The sequence below is a fragment of the Astatotilapia calliptera genome, chromosome 7 (assembly GCF_964374335.1).
Source record: "Astatotilapia calliptera chromosome 7, fAstCal68.1, whole genome shotgun sequence".
Classification (NCBI taxonomy): domain Eukaryota; kingdom Metazoa; phylum Chordata; class Actinopteri; order Cichliformes; family Cichlidae; genus Astatotilapia; species Astatotilapia calliptera.
In genome coordinates, this window is record NC_137428.1 from 61,981,987 (window position 1) to 62,003,008 (window position 21,022).

The 21,022-nt window shown below is 41.6% G+C and overlaps 1 protein-coding gene and 1 long non-coding RNA gene across 3 annotated transcripts; both read left to right on the forward strand.

The window, feature by feature from the left end:
- The first annotated feature begins 2,092 nt into the window (after window positions 1–2,092).
- LOC145430196 (uncharacterized) lies at window positions 2,093–4,270 on the forward strand. 2 transcript variants are annotated; one of them, XR_013910655.1, is made up of 4 exons: window positions 2,093–2,881; window positions 3,691–3,769; window positions 3,979–4,100; window positions 4,198–4,270. It is a non-coding gene; the product is annotated as an uncharacterized LOC145430196 (long non-coding RNA). The 2 variants fall into 2 exon arrangements; XR_013910656.1 differs by lacking the exon at window positions 2,093–2,881 and adding an exon at window positions 2,889–3,524.
- Window position 4,271: 1 nt separating this feature from the next.
- Window positions 4,272–12,027, forward strand: LOC113026959 (uncharacterized). Its single transcript, XM_080304816.1, has 9 exons — window positions 4,272–7,567; window positions 7,665–7,843; window positions 7,939–8,032; window positions 8,453–8,809; window positions 8,905–9,188; window positions 9,292–9,406; window positions 9,765–9,866; window positions 10,173–10,284; window positions 10,509–12,027. Exons 2-5 carry the CDS (start codon window positions 7,740–7,742, stop codon window positions 9,112–9,114), a joined length of 765 nt encoding a protein of 254 aa, XP_080160942.1. The 5' UTR covers window positions 4,272–7,567; window positions 7,665–7,739; the 3' UTR covers window positions 9,115–9,188; window positions 9,292–9,406; window positions 9,765–9,866; window positions 10,173–10,284; window positions 10,509–12,027.
- The last annotated feature ends 8,995 nt before the right edge of the window (window positions 12,028–21,022 follow it).

Genomic DNA, 21,022 nt, shown 5'->3' on the forward strand with positions numbered 1-21,022 from the left:
CCAGAGTTTTCAACAGGAATTATTCATGGAACAAAAGCTCCGGACAACTCGATACCCTACATGGGATCAGTTCAGAATAACAAGGGTCAACATGTCTGTGGAGAATTCCTCATCACTGAAGACTTTGTGCTCACTGCTGCACACTGTGACCGGTTGTGAGTTAGATTTCCTGTTCATGAAGTTCATCCAAAAACAAACTTTTTCAAACTTGTGTTTATTGATCAGATCACTCTAAGTTATTGATAAGGCAGATGTTATTTCGAGGGAAAATAAAACACAATTAAGTGCAATAGCATCAAATAAAAATGACCTTTGACTTCTGACAGCCGTTGGTTACATGAAAATGTGTTTCTATTTTTTACTTCATGTTGTGTCTCCAGTTGTGTGTGAACGTTCGATTAGTTCACAGAGTACAAACAATTCAGCCTCCACGTGCTGAAATAAACCTAAAAGAAAATCAAGTGTTTCAGGTGGCGAACCTGTTGATGAGCCGACGGTGGTGGACGTGTCTGTCATCGAACCAAAGGTCTGTAAGAAACACTGGCCTGGTCTTCCTGCCAGTGTTTCCTGTGCAGGTGGATATGGAACAACCAAAGGATTCTGTCAGGTATGTTTTCTGTGATTTCAGTGGAAACTTGTGTTCTGTTGACAAATGTATAAAAAATATATATATATAATCTGACATATTAAAATCCTCACAGGGTGAGGTAATACCAGGATGCTCTGTAGAATCCTGACCACTTTTTCATGGGAATTGATCGGCTGCTGACCGCAAGGCACTGCAGCGGGTGATATAAACAGCCCAATTATTCCACCATTTATACTGGCCTTATCTGTATTTATACATGTAAATGGTAAACGGCAAATGTACTGGTTCTTATAGAGCTACTCTTTCTACTGTTCTTTACACAACTTGTGCATTCACCCATTCGCACAAGCACATTTTTCTAGGTGCTTTCTAAGTAACATTCACACACACTCTGTGTGAATGTCAGAGATGATCTGCTCTACCACCTGAGCTACAGCCACCCCGTGTGTGTTGACAATAAACTGAAATCCTAATCCTAAAATGTGGGTCGTGTTTTGGGTCTGCCACTTGAGGATACACAGAAATAAGCCATGCTGAACAGATTTCCACATCTTTTCATCTCATCACAAATGCCTCCAAGATACCTGAAAAGCTTCTGTTTCATTTTATATGGAGAAATAAAAGCTAATATTTACAAACAGTATTTTGTTTAATGTTAAAAGAATCTGGTGGTTTGGAAGTTTAAAGTTTGAGACATTAAAGTTACACGGTTAACTACTGTAAGGAACAAAAAGACACTGTTAGAAACTCTTTCTTCAAACATATCCTTCATTTGATACATTAAATGATGCATGAATTCTACTAATTCTATTCTACTACATCAGTCATGCGTGATAAGCACTGTTGATGATTCACCAGCAGGATCGTTTTACGCTGAAATCATTTTGAAATCAGGACGGTGTGTGGCCACAAAATAAATGATTCATATCAAATGTGTTAAACCTAAAGTAAGAAGCTCATTTTGGAAATGTGAGGGGGGAGAAAGTGGAGACGTTTGACTTCAGACGTTTGGTGTAAAAACAAAGCTCTCAGGAGACTCCTCGAATACTGTAACTCTGTGAGTACAGTAATGGAGTATTTTTACTTTGTTACATCATTGATTAACATCAGTCAGCCTTTTAATATCATTTATTTAAAAAGACGTTTGTCTGTCTGTGTGCGTGATGCTCTGCGAAGCGTCCTGCATTAGAAACAATGGAAAACTATCCACATCTCTCATTTTCAGCGACTCGTTTGATTTCTGATGCAGTACGCTCATTTGGCCACACAGCGGCGCTGCTGACTTGTTAAATAGCTCAGCAGAAACATTTCAAATTATTTCATTCAGCATTCGTTTCGTGTCTCACTATGAAAACGCCTCATGCGTGACCTCATCAGAAGCTCAAATGCCATTACAGCAGCCATAAGTGACGCCCATGTCAGGAGCGACAAGTTTCTGGTCACCTTCTGGTGTGCTGTATACAAAAGCCAGCCCTCATAGATCCAGTTAAAATTTTTAATTTTATCTTAAAATATCTGAAAAGCTGGAGCTGCTTTTATTTGAACTCATTTATCACAAAAGAGAAAACACATTAATAGAGGAAAGGGGAGGACGAGTCACAGATATCCTCGGTCCTGCTATGTTTTCTGAAGCGTCTCATTCTGTGGCTTGGAGCAACCCGTTCTCACTCCCGACACGTAAAATAATGATGATTTGTCGCGTCCCTTAACTTCTCATGCTGACGCTAAAGGTATCTTTCCACGTTTTTATGTGACGCTGTGGGTTGTCAATTCATTCCAATATGAACCCGCTCGCGCGATCAGAGACGCTTCGAGCAGAGGCTCCAGCCATCCATTTACTCCAATAATAATCCCGTCACAGCGAAACATGACGCTGTGAAGCACAATCTAACTGGAGAACCGGGGACCCTCTCCGCGAACGGGTTTTTCTCCCTAATTTAATGCTTTCTTTTAATGGACATCGTTAACATTTCTCAACAAAAACACATGAAAGTATCACTGATAATGCAACAATAAAATCGCTTCATGTTGTGGCCATCACACAGTGTTTTCCAAACTGATTCACGAGCTGAAAGTGCTCAGATTTAACGTACATAATCCTTTGTTAGGTTTATTATTTTCATTTCACACGTAAAACACATTTATAGATTCATCCACCACTCCTGTTAGTTTTGGATGTGCTCGGCTCCAACCAATCAGATGCAACCTGTGTAAGCAAAGGATGATGGGAGAATGGAGAGACCCATTTATAAGAATAAGAAAATGAGGCGGAACTGATTGATTCTAATGCAGGTATGTAAAAAATACATATTTAAAGTAATAGGGCAGCACGGTGGTTAGCACTGTTGCCGCACAGCAAGAAGGTCCTGAGTTCAATTCCACCATCAGGCTGGGGTCTTTCTGTGTGGAGTTTGCAAGTTCTCCCCGTGTTTGCGTGGGTTCCCTCTGGGTACTCCGGCTTCCTCCCACCGTCCAAAGACATGCAGCTTGTGGGGATAGGTTAATTGGATAATCCAAATTGCCACTAGGTGTGAATGTGAGTGTGAATGGTTGTCTGTCCCTATGTGTTAGCCCTGCGACAGACTGGCGACCTGTCCAGGGTGTATCCCGCCTTTCGCCCTATGTCAGCTGGGATAGGCTCCAGCGCCCCCCGCGACCCTGAAAAGGATAAGCGGAAGCGGATGGATGGATGGATGGATAGATGGCTCTTGATGTGTGTTTCAAAGTTTGTTTTTCATAAAAGCTTCAAACAAACAGAGGTGACTGATCTCGAAACGGTTTAATGCATTTAAAAATGACTACAGCTACCGTCAGCATGCTTGCTAGGTAACGACTACACGTGGCTACTGCAGCATTAGCCATTTAATCCAACGATGATGGATTAAATCTATTACAAACGTTAAAGGACTTGTGTGCTGCAAAATACCCTCACATGGTGCGTAAAGCAGTTTTTGCATTAGAGTTCTGCTAGCTTTTTATAAACTGATGATGCTAACGTTAATTGCTAACGTTAACTGGAGCGCCAAGACTGAAAATCATTTGAGTTGCGTTAGTTATGCGTTTATGTCACAGAGTTCTGCAAAAATCTCTTTCCTCTTTAGCTTGAAAATGAGCGATTCAGAGGATCCCGAGCTGGAGGAAGAGCTTCAGGCTGCTGACGAACTCCTTCAAGATATGCAGGTAATATTTTTAGTGGAAACAGTTGTTAAAGAGGGAACACGCTTGTCTAATATTTTGTACGGAGTAAACGTTATATTATTTGAAATTTTTTTTTATATATGTGTATATATAAGTTTGTCAAATTAAGTTGGTTAACTTAAGATGTTTGATAATCTTTGCTTTATGGACTGTATTTTAGGTGTTCCCTTTTTTCCTTGTTAATTGCGTAGAATGATGCACAGAGTGAACCTCAGCCAAGACCAGTGCGCTGGAAAACACGTGACAGACAGACAGGGAGATTTTATTCCTCAAAGACCATCAACCAGTCGATGTACTAGTTGCATGCCACGTGGTCAGTGTTCACACAACCAATGATTTTATCTCACAACTTGTTTTCACCAAAGAATTTCAGTAAGTAAATATTCTTCAATCTCTTTTTTTCCTCCCAGTGTCCAGAGAGCAGCATCAATGTCCACGTGAAGAACCTAGTTATGTTGCCAGTGTCAACCCAACAAAAAGGTACTTTACCTTCTTGTATATGTTGTGATTTCTGTTTACTTTTATATTTGTTGTTATAGTTGAGTTAGGCAGGGCTTTTGTGCAGTCCTAAGAAACATACTGCCTAGAGTGTTTTTCACTTTGTGGAAGAGTTTCTTCCTTTATTTTTTTTCTGTTAGTGTATGGAACTGAGGTGCTTCGTCAGGAGCTCCTTCAGTTGTTGGAGGATGGAGAAGAGGACGCAGCCATGACTTGTGAGACGTCGTCTGAGTCAGCTGCTACTCACTGGGCGATCAGAAATATGGTGTCCTCGCAAAAGTGGAAAGAGGCCAGGCCTTGTCTTATAGATAATATGTTAGCTACTCTGGATCCACAGTCACACCGTGTGTGTCAGTGTGGCAAACAAGTAGTTGTGAGGTGTCTGGACTGCCTGCCTCTCCCATTCCTTTGTGCTGACTGTGATATTGCAGTTCACACACGCTTTGTCCTGCACAACAGAGAGGCAGTAACAGGAGGGTTTTTGCAGCCTTCATCACAGTTTAGGTACGGTTTTTAAGTCTTATGCATTTCTTGCTATGTACTATGAGTGGGTGCTGTTATTGTATATTTGTTGTGTATCAGTTAATTTCCAATTCCTTTTTATATATATATTGTGTGTTTTAATGTTAGTTCGGCTGTTGCCTGTGCAAAGGCCAGAACATGTGTGTGACTGCCCAGCAGGTAACGTTGAGGTTTCACGCGGCGCAATTGTGGCTCTTGTAACCATAAATGGTAAGTTGCCCTTTTGTCACACACTACATACACAATAGATGTGTTTGGAGTATGGCTGCCACGATTAGTCAACTAGTCACGATTACGTCGACTATCAAAATCGTCGACGACTGATTTAATAGTCGACGCGTCGTTTGAAGCTTTGTAAGATCCCAAAAGACGCAGGTATAAGTAGTAGGATTTAAGAGTGTAATAACGGACTGAAACAGAAGATGGCAGCACTGCATGTACAAGGATGCCAGCTGCCGTTAAACCCCGAAGAAGAAGAAGAAGAAGCTGTGTCCCAGAATTCATAGCGCGGCCCAGCTCAGTTTCCAACAATGGCGGCAGCTAGTTAGTTTTAATATTACTCTTATTATTCTTTCTGGGTCACAAAATAAACGTTTAACATATTTTCAGGCGAGAATGTAGCTGTGTAAACCTCAAATATCTGCTCAGTTTATCAAGACACCACATATTTTCAAAAGCGCTCCTACGTTTTCGGAGCCGTCTGTTACCCACTAGCTCGATAGCTAACCGGGGGCTAGGCTCAAGAGCCGTGAGAACACCGGACTCCCGGCAAATTTCGCTACTCAGGTTAAACATGATATAGAAGTCACTTGGTGGATAACTTCCAAATGTTATTTGGCTTTTTTCAGTATTTTATTTGTTCCTGAGTAAATCGGTTTGGCTGAGATTAAAGTTATAGTTTTTACACAGCTGAATAAACATCAAGCAGACAGCTGATTATCAGAAGTGTGAGATTAGGGGTGGGTTTTTATAATCGATTCATCGATTAAAATCGATTCTGGCTTGGATAACGTAAAATCGATTCATTAAAATCCTGAATCGATTTTTTTAATATAAATTTATTTTGCCCGAAATGCCAGAATCTCTGGTGACATCTCACAAAATTTCAAGAACCACCAAACAGCTAAGACAGTAAATGAGAGCAGGTACACGGATTCTGCACATAGACTTAAACACACAGCACGACCCGCGGATCAGAATCAGTTAGATGTTGCCTTTCTCACGGTGGGGGTGAAAGCCGACAGCGCGCTGATTCTTTGAATCGCGCTTTGTGTTCACGCCCTTAATGAGCCGATTCTAAAGCTGTTAGTTTGATCTCTCTCCAAACAATATTGACCGAACCAGCAGCAAAAGAAGATCCAAACGCTTCACATAAACATCGTCATGAATTCACTCTGACTTTCACTGTTTTGCTTCCACCGCGATGCGCAGCTCTCTCTCCCTCTCTCTCTCTCTCTGTACTTCAAGAACAGTTTCGCTTTCTTCATTATTGGCTTGCTTGTTACACACCAGTCTACTGTTGTTTACAGCGCTGTCAGCCGCTGTTTTTTTTCCCTTTTACATTTTCCGAAAAGAAAACCTAATTTCTGCCGTTCAATACTGAACAAATTTAAACTTTTTAAAATTATTCAAAATGCAAAACGCTTAACCGTGTCTCTAATAAAACCGCTGTAACTTCAGAGGTAATGTTCATATATTGATTAATGGTTTTCTTTCGTTTTTGATGTACTGCAGAATATTTTTATAAAATCCCAGGCCAGGAAAATCACCTTCATGTTTTTCTGTTTTATCTTCAGCTACTTTGACACAAAGGCCTCTGCTGTGACGCTCACACCTGTGATAAAGTCTTGCGTGTGTCAGCTTCCTTTTTATTGATACAAAAATATGTAAATGTACTGATCTGAATTATAATATTTCTGACTGTCAAAATTTCCCAGATTTAAATAGAATCGAATTAAATCGAATCGTGGATCGAATCGATTCGGGACCTTGTGAATCGGAATTGAATCGATTCTAGAAATCAGTGACGATACCCAGCCCTATGTGAGATGCTCGAGAATTTACTCCGGTGTCCTGTTATATTTTAGATAGCAAGGAGTTTATTAAACTCCACCGAGACAATCTGCTAATTTCATTAAAATTTAATAAACTATCATCTTGTCTTTATTTTTAGTTAGCACGTACCTTAAACACTTAAAGCTGTAAGCTAATGATAGTTATATAAGAGCAGACGCTGCTGGTGCAATAAGCTGTACGCTTTACGTCCAATGGATGATGATCTGATTAGTCGACTAATCGCAAAAATAATCGGTGACTAGTCGACTATCAAAATAATCGTTTGTGGCAGCCCTAGTTTGGAGGTTTTATTGCAAATTGTGCATTGCTATCTTGGTTTGAATTACCCTCGGCCCGCAGTATATGTGGGCACCTGTCAAAGGTCATTTGGATTTACCAGACCGATTTGAAAACAACATGAAAAAAATGAATGCTTTGAGCCATGACTGAATTTATCCTGATCCTTTCTAAAGGCCGTTATAACCTTGCACTGCCAGTGGTGAGCTGCACCAGCTGTGGCCTAATGTGGTCCCCCTCAGTTAAGGACATCCTGGGTAGTGGATATTGGCCTGGCACCTTAAATTTCTGCACCCTGTTTTCAATGGATGTCTTTCAGTCTTTCTATGACATTAAGAAGGCTGCACCAGGGATGTCACTTAAGGCATTTGTCAAAGTGCTGGATGAACGAACAGCCATTTTGGAAGGGTGAGTTTCTAAATTTGCCAAGTTTAAGGAAATTGTGTAAATCAATGTTTATGATGACTGTCCTTGAATATTCTGTTGTATGTCCTCTATGTAAAAGACTGGCCGAATATCAGCTGATGCCTTCAGTAAAAGTTTCTTGGAGTGGAGTGCTGTAAAGTTTGAGGTGGACAGGATGTGCAAGGAGCCATGCTTTAGCTGCCCTGCCTGCACTGCAGACATGCTTGCCGTCTCAGTTGATGGAAACCGCAAGCTTTATCGCTTTCAGTCTAATGCAAGGTACGTTATGCATTGTGTACATAAGTCAAATATGGATTTGTAGAAAAATGTATTTTAATGTTTCTTTTCAAACAACTGTCACTGTGTTCGTTCAGCACTTCAGAGCAGGGGAACTTTGAAGGTGTCTTCATTGAAAAAGATGAGGAAGATTCTGAGTTTGTGAAATACATCCAGAGACACACAAATCATGTAAGATACACATGTATATTAGTGCTGTTAGCGTTAATCTTGTTAAAATGACGTTAATGCCATAACCATATACACATACGTGTGTGTGTGTGTGTGTGTGTGTGTGTGTGTGTGTGTGTGTGTGTGTGTGCATATATGGATGGGTGGATATTTATTTTATTTTTCTCTTAGTGTTGTCGTAATACTGTTTACTTTACTTTATCTTAATGTGTACTTAATTTTGTCACCATGTGTATTTAAAAAAAAAAAAACAACAACATGATTTTTATTTTGTGTTGTCAGTGCTGTCCTGGGGAGATATGAGGTCTCGTGTAACTTAAGGCTAATTCAGCTAATTGTTATGCATTTGTTTTAAAAAGTTTGTCCCTGATAGGGCTTAATCATGCCGAGTCTTTTATGTTAAAATCTTTGGGTGTATAGGTCCCAGGGAAAGGGTTGTGCGGATCTTCATCTTGGACTGCAGCAAAGGAGTCGTCCAAAAAGTCCACTGGGAAGTTGGATGAAGAGGGCGTGGAAATAGCTGTTTGTCACCACGGAGTCCTCTTAGCTGCATTGAACATGTTTCGAGGGGAGATCTTTGCTTACCCTCTTTTTCTCCAGAGGAAGTTGGCAGCTAGCTTCCCAGGACATATTACGTTCCTTTGCTCCGATGTGGCCTGTAAATATTTCCCCTATTTAACCAAGGTGGCTCAGCAGTGCCCTGAGCTGAGGAACCTCTTGTCAATGCGTCCTTTTCTCTCCGTCATGCATGCAAAGGCTCACACTTGGAAATGCGAGGTATACTGCAGCTTGTAATTTTGGATTAGTTTGAGACATTTTGTTATAAGGTTGAATGAATTCAGCAGTCATGTATTGTGACCTCCTTTCTATAGATCAAATGGGGAGGTGCGTTTGAGGATGGGGCCGGTTCAACAGTTGGAGAAGAGGTGGAACAAGTAAACAGTTTCCTGTCTAGGGCGGCCATCACAACGAAGTACATGTCTAAATTAGGTATGTGTCTGTGTGTGAGATTCCACTCAGTCTCCTGCTCATTCATTCTTATTTGTATACTAACTGAAATGCAGGGCGAACAGACATGCTGACCCTCCTGGCTTTGGGCTGGAACAAAAGGAAAGTGGAACAACTGGGCTGCACTTTGAGCCAGAGATATCTAAAGGTGATTTCTTTTCAAAAACCATTTTAATGTGTGGGGTAATGGGGGAAAAACACCCGTACTCTTTTAATGTCAATATGAATGACATTTATTAATGTATTCTTAGATCATAAGGATCCTTAGAGAACAAGTGGAGAGCCTGAATGCGACCAGAAATGAGCTGGGTGTAGAAGACGACACACTGCAGCAATGGGTGGCCGATGTGTAGAAATGGGCTGAAGGTGAGTCTCAATATAATGCACTCGTGTATAACAACAGGACCCACCATGGCCTCATTAAAGAACTTAAGGTAGAATTACGACAGTGTCAACAAACAATGAAAAATAAGCCTTGTAAAAGCAGAATTTATGGCAGAGTTGTTGCGTTTCATCAAATTGGATAGAACCTGGGTTGAAATGATGTCGTACTAGTTGGTTTTATAAACCTGAACACCAACATACTTGTTATCTAATGATAATGCAGCACATGCAGGCTCCAGATGTCTTATAATGAATGTCATCAAGTCAGTGATTACAGAGTCCACTGTAGTTTGGTGACTGTTACTCATCCTGTGTTCTGATTAATATTCCTCTCACTTAGAAAGTGATCAAACTGATGGCAGCCTTGGAGCGTTGCAGGCACGAATAGAGGAGCTTGTCGTCATCATCAGAGTGCGAACACAAAGTCTTTACAGACAAAATGGTACGTCCCAGTTTCTTTGAAATGGACCGTTTGATGCTGAGTTTGTACAGCTTGTACAGCTACTTTGTAAACAGAATAAAATCAGATCCAGGTTTGTTTAAGCTGGATGTGATTTGTTCTAGCAAACAAATTGATGAGTGTAGATTAAAATGTAACTATATACATTATACTGGCTGCTCTATGTGGGCATCACGGTGCAGGAAGATCCAACCACGATGTGACGTTACAAACCTTTGGAGCTTCTTTCAGGATTATAGATAGTTAGCTTTTCCTTGTAACCCCTGAATTTCCTGCCTTGTTTTCCAGACACACCGTCGGCTGGTTTCCCTTCAGAAGGAGAGTGCAGGTCCCAGAACCCAACCAGCTGCAGCCCCCCGAGAACCAGCAGAACCAGAACAGGAACCCAAACCTGAATCCAGTAAGAAACTCATCATTTTTCTCTCTTGTCCACTTTTCCCTACATTTGATGAAACTCCAGCTAAATGCTGCACACTGAGAAAAGACTGAATGTTTTTGAAATGAGCTAGCAGAGAGACCAGGGTCAGGTCGAGTCTCTAACCTGCACACAGGCCCTGATGTTTGCTGTAGTGGGTGAATTAAGTGCTGCAGGCTGATGTGTGACGTGTGTGTGTGTCTCCTCAGGCAGGTGAGCACGCCGACAGACAGCAGGATGAACCAGCAGCTGGACGGCCTGGGTTTTCTTCAAAACCTTCTTCTCCTCCCTCGTACCCGAGGCCGCTCAGGCTGTGGCCTAACTGAACATCTGGGACTGAGGACTGATTGCAGACAGTTCCCGCTCTTCTGTCATCTCTGGAGATGTTTCTTGAAGCGTGGGTGGAAGGCGTTTACCGAATAATAAATGGACGCAGACAGAGCGCTGCACCTCAGTGCTCCGAGTTCCTGTGTGACTTTGATCTTTCAAGTGAGCGGGAAGCAAACCACCCCAGCACGAATCCCAAGAACTGCCAAAAAATGTGGACAGAATCAAAAGATGCAAGACCTGAAAATGTATTAATAAATCCTCCAACAGGATCCCAGCTGACCTGACCACATACCTCCACTGCCTGCCACCAGCCCCCCACCCTGATCGTTCCCTCCTTTTGTCCATTAAGCACAAAGTGGCAGCGGGTGCCGATAATCCTCCTGAAAGCTGAAACTGTTGTGCCTAAAACGCTCTTCATGTAACGACGTTTACATCCACATGCCTTCTGATTTAAAGTCATGTGCCACGCCGTGGTCACTGCGTGGCCCGGCTCCGTGAATCAGTATTCAGCTCATCCGAGGACGCGTGGGTGCACGGGTGTCTGTAACACTCAATCGGACTGAAACGTTCGCCTCTTCCAAAAGCGGCTAAACTTATCTTCGCATTGAATTTTTAAAATCAGGGTCCTCAAAATTATATATATTTAAGGATTTCTGTTATTCATATATATAGGGACCTTTATTTGCTTCCTTACACTTTTTATAATTAAACTGTTCATCGGTGAAGCAGCAGCAGTTATTGCTGATGTTGTAGAAGAAATTATTTTCTGGGTCTATATCCTTTTCTAAGTCTAGAACATTATGGTCTGTGTATCGAAATGTTCTCAGTTCCAGATGATCATAAACAGAATTCCAAAGAGTTATATTGATATTGTTGTCAGATGCAGATGAAGCTCTTTTAGACTGTGTTGGAGTCAAATTGTTAAATGTTGTCATTGTGCTACTTAAATTTGTAAATCTTAGTTGAAACTATAGGATCAAAGACATTCCTTTGTCTCTGACCACCTCTCCAGCCAATTTGTTGGTGGGGGAGGCTGACGGGTTTTTTATTGTAGGCACATCTTATCTGAAAGATCTTGTCACGGTCCCCGTGTCTCTCTGGTTGGCCCACGCTGGCTACAGGGGCCCGTTCTTCGTACCTCGCTAAGTAAGTTAGCTGGATTAGATTGTTGACGATTTCGCGTGATCTTGGATCGTTCGGTTCTCCGAAGCTCATCCGGGACTTGCTGTCATAGCAACAGATCCGTAAGCGTAAACCTGCTCGGGAGCAGGTTTACTTTATGTAAACAAGATTAGATCGCGGCCACTCAGATATGTCCGCTTCATGTATACGAAAGCAACAGCGATATTTGACCACTGTTTTTCCATAAATAAATAACATCAATGTAACTAAAGATAATGCAGCACTTGATCCTTTTTATTGATTCCATACAGATACATACAGGTCATTTCCTAAAAAAAGGGAAATGTACTATTAATTATTCTATTACATGTATTTGGTTATTTCAGATGTAATTCATATTTCAGAGTAGTAATTGCAAATTACTTTGTGTAATCAAGATGGGAGACCACGGCTATAAAAGTGAAGGTGGATTTGGGAAGCCTGTTGCAGCCATGTCCTGTCCGTATACGCGAGCAACCCATTGCGGAAGGTGCAAGATTGATAAGGAGAGTCCTCAGAATTCAGCGTATATTGCGGGATAGACAGGATCCTTTAGCTCAGCGCGACAGTGTGCTCATAGAGAGATATCGGTTTTCCCGTGAGGGTATTATTTACCTAACCAACTTGTTGACGAGGGGGTGCAGGACCACCACCTGTCTTTTTTTGCTCTGCCCTTTTCTTGGTTGCTGTTATAAACAAACAAACAGATTATTTCAGGGTCTCTTTCCAAGAGACTAAAAGCAATATAAGTGATAAATATTACCATTCTGTAGAATATTCTTATATTTCACTTTTATTTGTTCCCATGTTCTAGTGGGTCCTGTCGTGGCTCTAATGTGAAAGAGGATATAATGTAATATAATATAATATAATAAATTTACCCTACCGCCTACTGGTGTTGGCCAGAGGGGCCGATGACGCGATATGGTAGCCTGGCTTCAGTCAGTCTGCCCCAGGGCAGCTGTGGCTACAACCGTAGCTGCTTCCACCAGTGTGTGAATGTGAGAGTGAATGAATAGTGGCATTGTAAAGCGCTTTGGGTGCCTTGAAAAGCGCTATATCAATCCACTCCATTATCATTATTATTATTAAATTACTTACAAGTTTAATTTGTCAGCAACTTTCTGCAAGCCCTCCTTGCTTTTGCAGCCTTTGCAGTGTTCCCTTGAGTTTTAATTAAACTCTGAAACTCCTGAAATCCCTCAATCAAGAGTTCTTGCTCTGCTGCCGAGAAATACCAAGCGCGCTCCTTCGACATTTTCGCCGACCAATCAGAGGGTTGCCGATCAATGTTTCTACTATCGATGCGTAGCCCCTGTTAAGCCACCCAGTGATCTCACATTACTTCATCCAGCTATACTAATCGTCAACAACAGGTGTGTTCGGAGAACCAGAATAGCGAGCTCAAAGTTAGCGCGATGATTTGATCTTGGATGTAGTGAGCGAGGTACGAAGAACGGACCCCTGGTTTTGTTGTTGTTAGTTTTTGTTTTCTTTGTCTCTCCTCCTCCTCTCTGCCTGGGTGGAGCTCGTTACGGGCTCTCGCTCTTGGCCCACGCACCTGTGTGATTGTGTCCACCTGCTGCTGATCTGGCTGATTTCCCCAGCTGCTATTTAAGGCAGTGGCACTGAGCAGCTCACCGCTGGAACGTTGAACCGTGGCAGTTTCAAAAGAATCCCCTGTGTGTATTTTGCTGTGGAACTAACGCGTGTGTGCGGAGGAACTGTGGATATATCTGTGGATATATCTGTGGATATATATAAAAATAAATAAATAAATAAAAACATTGTCTCCTTCCCGAGGGCAGACGCTGACTGCTCCTGGAACCGTCTGTACCCTGCTAAGACACAACATGGCAGCTACAAGGACTCTTTCATTTGTTAAGACCATCAGTGTGTATTGCTCTAAATCAAGTATATAATATTAAATGAATATTGCTGGATCAGCTACTTCTACTTAAAACATATTAAAACATGACTAAGCACAAAATCACCAAGAATAACATCTTATAAGTGCTGTGTAAGCGCGTGCGGCCTTCCAAGCTCAAAGCCTTTGCCCTCCATAGATCAGCCAGACTCGCGCTGGCTGTAGCTTTTAACCTTTAATTACCTTGAGCACAACTCTAGAATAAGCAACAAACTGCAATGTGTATGGAATGATCATGGTTACATCTGCAATGGAAAATCATGTTATTATTCTGGTACCTGTAAGAAAAGATCAAACTAAAGTTATCACCATCACTGTAGGAGCTGGAGGTTGCAAGTAAATTGACAGCTCAGGTTGAGCGGTTTGGAGACAAAGTTAGAGAGGCAAAGTTGAGCTTGTTTGTACATGTGCAGAGGAAGGATTGTCAAAGGATGTTGAAGATGGAGCTGCCAGGCAGGAGTAAAAGAAGACAACCTCAGAGGAGGTTTGTGAATGAAGGAGGACAGAGGGTTGGTGTGATGTGGGAGGATGCTAGAGATAGGGTGAGATGGATGAAAAATAGTAATTTGTTGGACAAAAGTCAGATTTATTGAAAGTTTCCTCTGACAAGGGAATTTTTGTACCATAATCATAATTCAACTGACACTATTAGTTTCTATAGCAAACCTTCTACAGCCCGGCAGGAAGTGCAGCTAGGAAACGGTGCACTGAAAGATAAACCACTAACAGCATAATAAAACAAAATGTTGCATTATGATCATTTTATCTAAAGTTTTTTTTGCCTTGTTAATCACTGGAGATCAACTGAAAGTTAAATTTGATTGACCACATAGCCTGTTTTTTTCTGCCCAAAGTTAACATGAGAGGGAGAAACAGCAACAAAATGTGTGTGTGTGTGTCTTTTCTGTTAGCTGCTACTTTAGCCAAGCAGCAGTGTGAGTACAAATTACAACCTAAAAAAGGCAAAAAAAAAAGTGACTTTTATGCAGCCAGGGAGCCCGACTGTTGCTGTGGAGCTGCTTGCAAATTGTTGTAAAACACTCCAAGTTACAGCTGCAAAATTAAAGCAGGTTCTCTTCCATTCCTGAAAAGTCGACTCGTGTTTCATCCAGCAGTGGCTCCAAGCCACAGAATGAGACGCTTCAGAAAACATAGCAGGACCGAGGATATCTGTGACTCGTCCTCCCCTTTCCTCTATTAATGTGTTTTCTCTTTTGTGATAAATGAGTTCAAATAAAAGCAGCTCCAGCTTTTAAGATAAAATAAAAATTTTAACTGGATCTATGAGGGCCGGCTGGCTTTTGTATACAGCACACCAGAAGGTGACCAGAAACTTGTCGCTCCTGACATGGGCGTCACTTATGGCTGCTGTAATGGCATTTGAGCTTCTGATGAGGTCACGCATGAGGCCTTTTCATAGTGAGACACGAAACGAATGCTGAATGAAATAATTTGAAATGTTTCTGCTGAGCTATTTAACAAGTCAGCAGCGCCGCTGTGTGGCCAAATGAGCGTACTGCATCAGAAATCAAACGAGTCGCTGAAAATGAGAGATGTGGATAGTTTTCCATTGTTTCTAATGCAGGACGCTTCGCAGAGCATCACGCACACAGACAGACAAACGTCTTTTTAAATAAATGATATTAAAAGGCTGACTGATGTTAATCAATGATGTAACAAAGTAAAAATACTCCATTACTGTACTCACAGAGTTACAGTATTCAAGGAGTCTCCTGAGAGCTTTGTTTTTACACCAAACATCTGAAGTCAAACGTCTCCACTTTCTCCCCCCTCACATTTCCAAAATGAGCTTCTTACTTTAGGTTTAACACATTTGATATGAATCATTTATTTTGTGGCCACACACCGTCCTGATTTCAAAATGATTTCAGCGTAAAACGATCCTGCTGGTGAATCATCAACAGTGCTTATCACGCATGACTGATGTAGTAGAATAGAATTAGTAGAATTCATGCATCATTTAATGTATCAAATGAAGGATATGTTTGAAGAAAGAGTTTCTAACAGTGTCTTTTTGTTCCTTACAGTAGTTAACCGTGTAACTTTAATGTCTCAAACTTTAAACTTCCAAACCACCAGATTCTTTTAACATTAAACAAAATACTGTTTGTAAATATTAGCTTTTATTTCTCCATATAAAATGAAACAGAAGCTTTTCAGGTATCTTGGAGGCATTTGTGATGAGATGAAAAGATGTGGAAATCTGTTCAGCATGGCTTATTTCTGTGTATCCTCAAGTGGCAGACCCAAAACACGACCCACATTTTAGGATTAGGATTTCAGTTTATTGTCAACACACACGGGGTGGCTGTAGCTCAGGTGGTAGAGCAGATCATCTCTGACATTCACACAGAGTGTGTGTGAATGTTACTTAGAAAGCACCTAGAAAAATGTGCTTGTGCGAATGGGTGAATGCACAAGTTGTGTAAAGAACAGTAGAAAGAGTAGCTCTATAAGAACCAGTACATTTGCCGTTTACCATTTACATGTATAAATACAGATAAGGCCAGTATAAATGGTGGAATAATTGGGCTGTTTATATCACCCGCTGCAGTGCCTTGCGGTCAGCAGCCGATCAATTCCCATGAAAAAGTGGTCAGGATTCTACAGAGCATCCTGGTATTACCTCACCCTGTGAGGATTTTAATATGTCAGATTATATATATATATTTTTTATACATTTGTCAACAGAACACAAGTTTCCACTGAAATCACAGAAAACATACCTGACAGAATCCTTTGGTTGTTCCATATCCACCTGCACAGGAAACACTGGCAGGAAGACCAGGCCAGTGTTTCTTACAGACCTTTGGTTCGATGACAGACACGTCCACCACCGTCGGCTCATCAACAGGTTCGCCACCAGAAACACTTGATTTTCTTTTAGGTTTATTTCAGCACGTGGAGGCTGAATTGTTTGTACTCTGTGAACTAATCGAACGTTCACACACAACTGGAGACACAACATGAAGTAAAAAATAGAAACACATTTTCATGTAACCAACGGCTGTCAGAAGTCAAAGGTCATTTTTATTTGATGCTATTGCACTTAATTGTGTTTTATTTTCCCTCGAAATAACATCTGCCTTATCAATAACTTAGAGTGATCTGATCAATAAACACAAGTTTGAAAAAGTTTGTTTTTGGATGAACTTCATGAACAGGAAATCTAACTCACAACCGGTCACAGTGTGCAGCAGTGAGCACAAAGTCTTCAGTGATGAGGAATTCTCTACAGACATGTTGACCCTTGTTATTCTGAACTGATCCCATGTAGGGTATCGAGTTGTCCGGAGCTTTTGTTCCATGAATAATTCCTGTTGAAAACTCTGGTAAATTAAAAAAAAAGAAGATGATAAAGTTAGTGTGCCGTTTACAGCCGTAAGATAAATCAGATATATTTGATGTTCACACTGATGCCTTGTAGACATGGTAGAAAACAAAGAAGAAACTTGTGAAGACAGTGCATGGTGCCAGCAGGAAACTCAAACTGTCCTTTACTCAGTAGAAAGACTTTGATACATCACGCGTCTTAGTTTGAAGGCTGGTCTATCGTTATCATCTCGACTTCCTGTTATGCCAACCTCTCTGCAGTGCAGGTTTGATTTACCATTATCTAATGTCAAAAGGGGGATGGTGCGTTACAAAGCAGCGAGAGAGACAGAAAGGCAGGAGAGTTCAGGTAAGAGTTGGATTTTAAATACAGGGCTCTGTGTGCGGGCAGGCGGAGATGAGGATCCAAATGCAGGACTCAAACACAGAATTGTAACTCAAAACCTCAGCTTTATTGCTGGAGAAATTAAAACATGAACTGAACAAGGGTAGTGAACACGAAAATACTGAACACAGTATAAAACACACAGGCATAATCCGACGGTACGACGCAGCACTGAGCAAGGGCTAACACAGGGCTAATATACACAGGGAAGTAATCGGGGAATGGAAAACAGGAGGGAGACACAGCTGGGAGAGATTGGGGCTAACGAGTCAGGGGATCGAAGCTGGACACACTGACATAAGACACAATCCTTCAAAATAAAACAGGATACAATACACACTAAACTAAGACACGGACAGAGAGAGACAGACTAGACCAGGGGTGGCCAACCCGCGGCTCTCGAGCCGCATGCGGCTCTTTGCCTGGTTTCATGCGGCTCTTACGTTCATATCAAAGTTTGTGTTTTGGGGGTTTTTTGTGTTGTTGTTTTAAAATGTGCACGTTCGCTTCGCTTGAGTTCAATACGGTATTTTCATTAAATGGCCATGTGTGTGAGATGAAAATACCGCAAAGTTTCCCAGTAGCAAGTTTGCCCTTAAAATGGCAAGGAAAAAATACACAGCAAAAAGAAAATATGAAGATGAACACAGGACGTTTTTAACAGAGTGGGAGAGTTTATATTTTTTTGTTGAACGCAATGGCAAGCCATTCTGCCTTATATGTCAGACGTCATTAGCGCATTTCAAAGCTTCAAATCTTCAGCGCCACTTCAGCTCACTCCATGCTAACATCGACCAGAACCATCGACCCAAAAGGGACTGAACTTCGCAAGCACGAGTTGGCCACTTTGAAAAGTCAGCACATACAGTTTTTCCAAAAATTTACGAAGCGGTCAGAGACCTTAACACTCGCATCCTATCAGCTGGCTTGGAACATTGCACGGGCTAAAAAGTCATACGATGAAGGGGAGTTCGTTAAAAAATGCCTCAGTGACGTTGTTGAAATCTTGTCTCCTGAAAACGACAAATTAAAACGCATGGTATCAGACGTCCAACTGTCCCGCCACACTGTTGAACACAGAATATCGGACATTAACACGGCTATTGAAACACAGTTGCACTCTGACCTTCAAGCATGTGAGTATTTTAGTGTCGCATTGGATGAGAGTTGTGATATACAAGACAAGCCTCAGTGGGCAATATTTGCACAGTCTGTGTCAAACGATTGTGTGATCAAAGAACTCCTGGATATTGTGCCATTAAAAGACAGAACCCGTGGCACAGATGTGAAAGAAACCATGATGGCTGCATTAGAAAAAGCAAATCTGCCCATAACGAAATGAACTGCAATAGCCACGGATGGAGCACCAGCCATGATGGGATCTGTGAACGGGCTTGTGGGGCTGTGCAAAGCTGACCGAACTATTCCTGACTTTTGGAATTTCCACTGCATCATCCACATGGAGCAACTCGTGTCTAAATCATTGAATTTAGATAACGTCATGAAGCCTATGATGGAAATCGTCAACTATATCCGCACACATGTGCTTAACCACAGTCAATTCAAGAATCTCATTGCTGAGCTGGACCAAGGGCTTCCAGGTGACCTGCCGCTGCACTGCGAGGTGGCTGTCAAAAGGCCAGGTACTCTCTCACTTCTTTGAGCTTTTGGATGCCATGAAACTGTTTATGGAAGAGAAGGACAAGGACTATCCCGTGCTCTCGGACCTCAAGTGGATTATGGATCTGGCCTTTTTGGTCGACATGCTGTGTCACTTGGACAGACATAACCTGACCCTGCAGGGTAAGTTAAAAATGCTGCCTGACCTGGTGCAAAGTGTGTTTGCGTTTGTCAACAAACTGAAGCTGTTCAAGACACATATTCAAAAGGGAGATTTAACGCATTTTCCCACTCTGCTAAAAGCCAAGCGGGCAAGTCACCAGCGCTGCCCTGAGCAAGCAAAGAGCCAGATATGCAACGCTGATTGAAAACTTGCACGAAAGCTTTGTGACCGGGTTCCATGATCTACAATTGAAAAGGCCACAGATTACGTTCCTCGTCGACCCATTGAATGCAGAGTCCGGCTGTTTGAAAGTCTCGCTAGTCACAGATAAAGCTGCGGCTGAGTTGGAGATGATCGATCTTTGTGAGGAGGACCAATTGAAACCTGCTTTAAGGGAAGGGACCATTGAGTTCTGGAAAAGTATGCCAATGGAAAAATACCCCAATGTCAAACGGGCTGCGCTTAAGATACTGTCAATGTTTGGGTCAACATACAAGGCAAGGAATGCCAGAAGTCCCATTAAACAACATGCATTGTAAAAGTAAATGCTATTGTAGATTATTATATTTTTGTTTGTGGACTTGGTTGAACTGAGAGTTTGTGTGTGTGAGACAGTGCACACAATTGTTGAAAATGACTGGCCTGTGGTTTTAGTACTGTAGGAGTCATTATCATATTGGGGTGTGTGTGTGTGTGTGTGTGTGTGTGTGAGTGAGTGAGTGAGAGAGAGAGAGAGAGAGAGAGAGAGAGAGAGGGAGGAAAGGATGGGTGATGTTCATGTGTGCCCATGTGTAGGATGTGGCTCTTTGCGGTAACACAGTAAAAAAAAAGTGGCTCTTGGTCTCTGACTGGTTGGCCACCCCTGGACTAGACACTGAACTAAACCAGCAAAAAACATGAGAACACAAAACCTAAGAACTAATCCCTAAACAAGAAGAACTAAAACATAGATTAATCATCATCATCATCATCATGATAACCAAAAAAAGCACCACAAGAGAATAAGAAAACTATCCATAATGCAAAAACACACCAAAACATAACAACTCAAAATACTGGGTCAAACTGACCCAGAACCGTGACAGGTAATGAGATGTCATTTCAGGACTTAAACCAGACTCTAAGAAATTGCTGTGTCTAATTTTGCGATGCTGCGAGTAACAAACTGGGTTGAGTTTGGAGGTTGAAGAGGAACTTTCCCTCGCCAGGCCGACAGCCGTCTGTGTTTATCTCATGCAGCGCAGGGCTAAATTTAAAATTATTAAATACTTAAGACAATGTATATTCTTCTATGACAAAAAAATACAAGTGTTCATTTAAGCAAATAAACAGAGCCGTAAGAGATGTTTTTCAGAAACTGTTGTCTTTATTTTGATTTGCAACTAACAATTTTTTTTTAAATTTGTAGTTTTTGTTGTGCTCTCTATTATGTGAACCCCTCACCTAATTTGTTATGTTTTTTAACAAATTAAACCCCAACAATCAAATGATCCCCTGTGAGCAAGCACTAGGCACGGTGGAAAGGAAAAACTCCCTTTAAACAGGAAGAAACCTTTGACAGAACCAGGCTCAGGAAGGGGCAGCCATCTGTCGCGACTGGTTGGGGGGTGAGAGGCAAAAGAAAAGAAAAATGAGAGCACAAGTTAGCTAAATGTTGCTTATGTTGTCTGATATGAACAACGTATGGTTTTCTGGACTGTGGCTGAAAAGCAGTCCATCATTACTAGTCTTTAAAAAGGGACTAATCGATCACCAAGGTAGCAATATGGCTCAAGGAGGCCAT

Excerpts from the sequence above, each read along its gene's own strand:
- LOC113026959 (XM_080304816.1), top strand. The coding sequence starts at position 7,740 with ATGTGCAAGGAGCCATGCTTTAGCTGCCCTGCCTGCACTGCAGACATG. Across the intron at positions 8,033-8,452 it reads TCCAGAGACACACAAATCAT|GTCCCAGGGAAAGGGTTGTG; the intron begins GTAAGATACACA and ends TTGGGTGTATAG. Across the intron at positions 8,810-8,904 it reads CTCACACTTGGAAATGCGAG|ATCAAATGGGGAGGTGCGTT; the intron begins GTATACTGCAGC and ends TCCTTTCTATAG.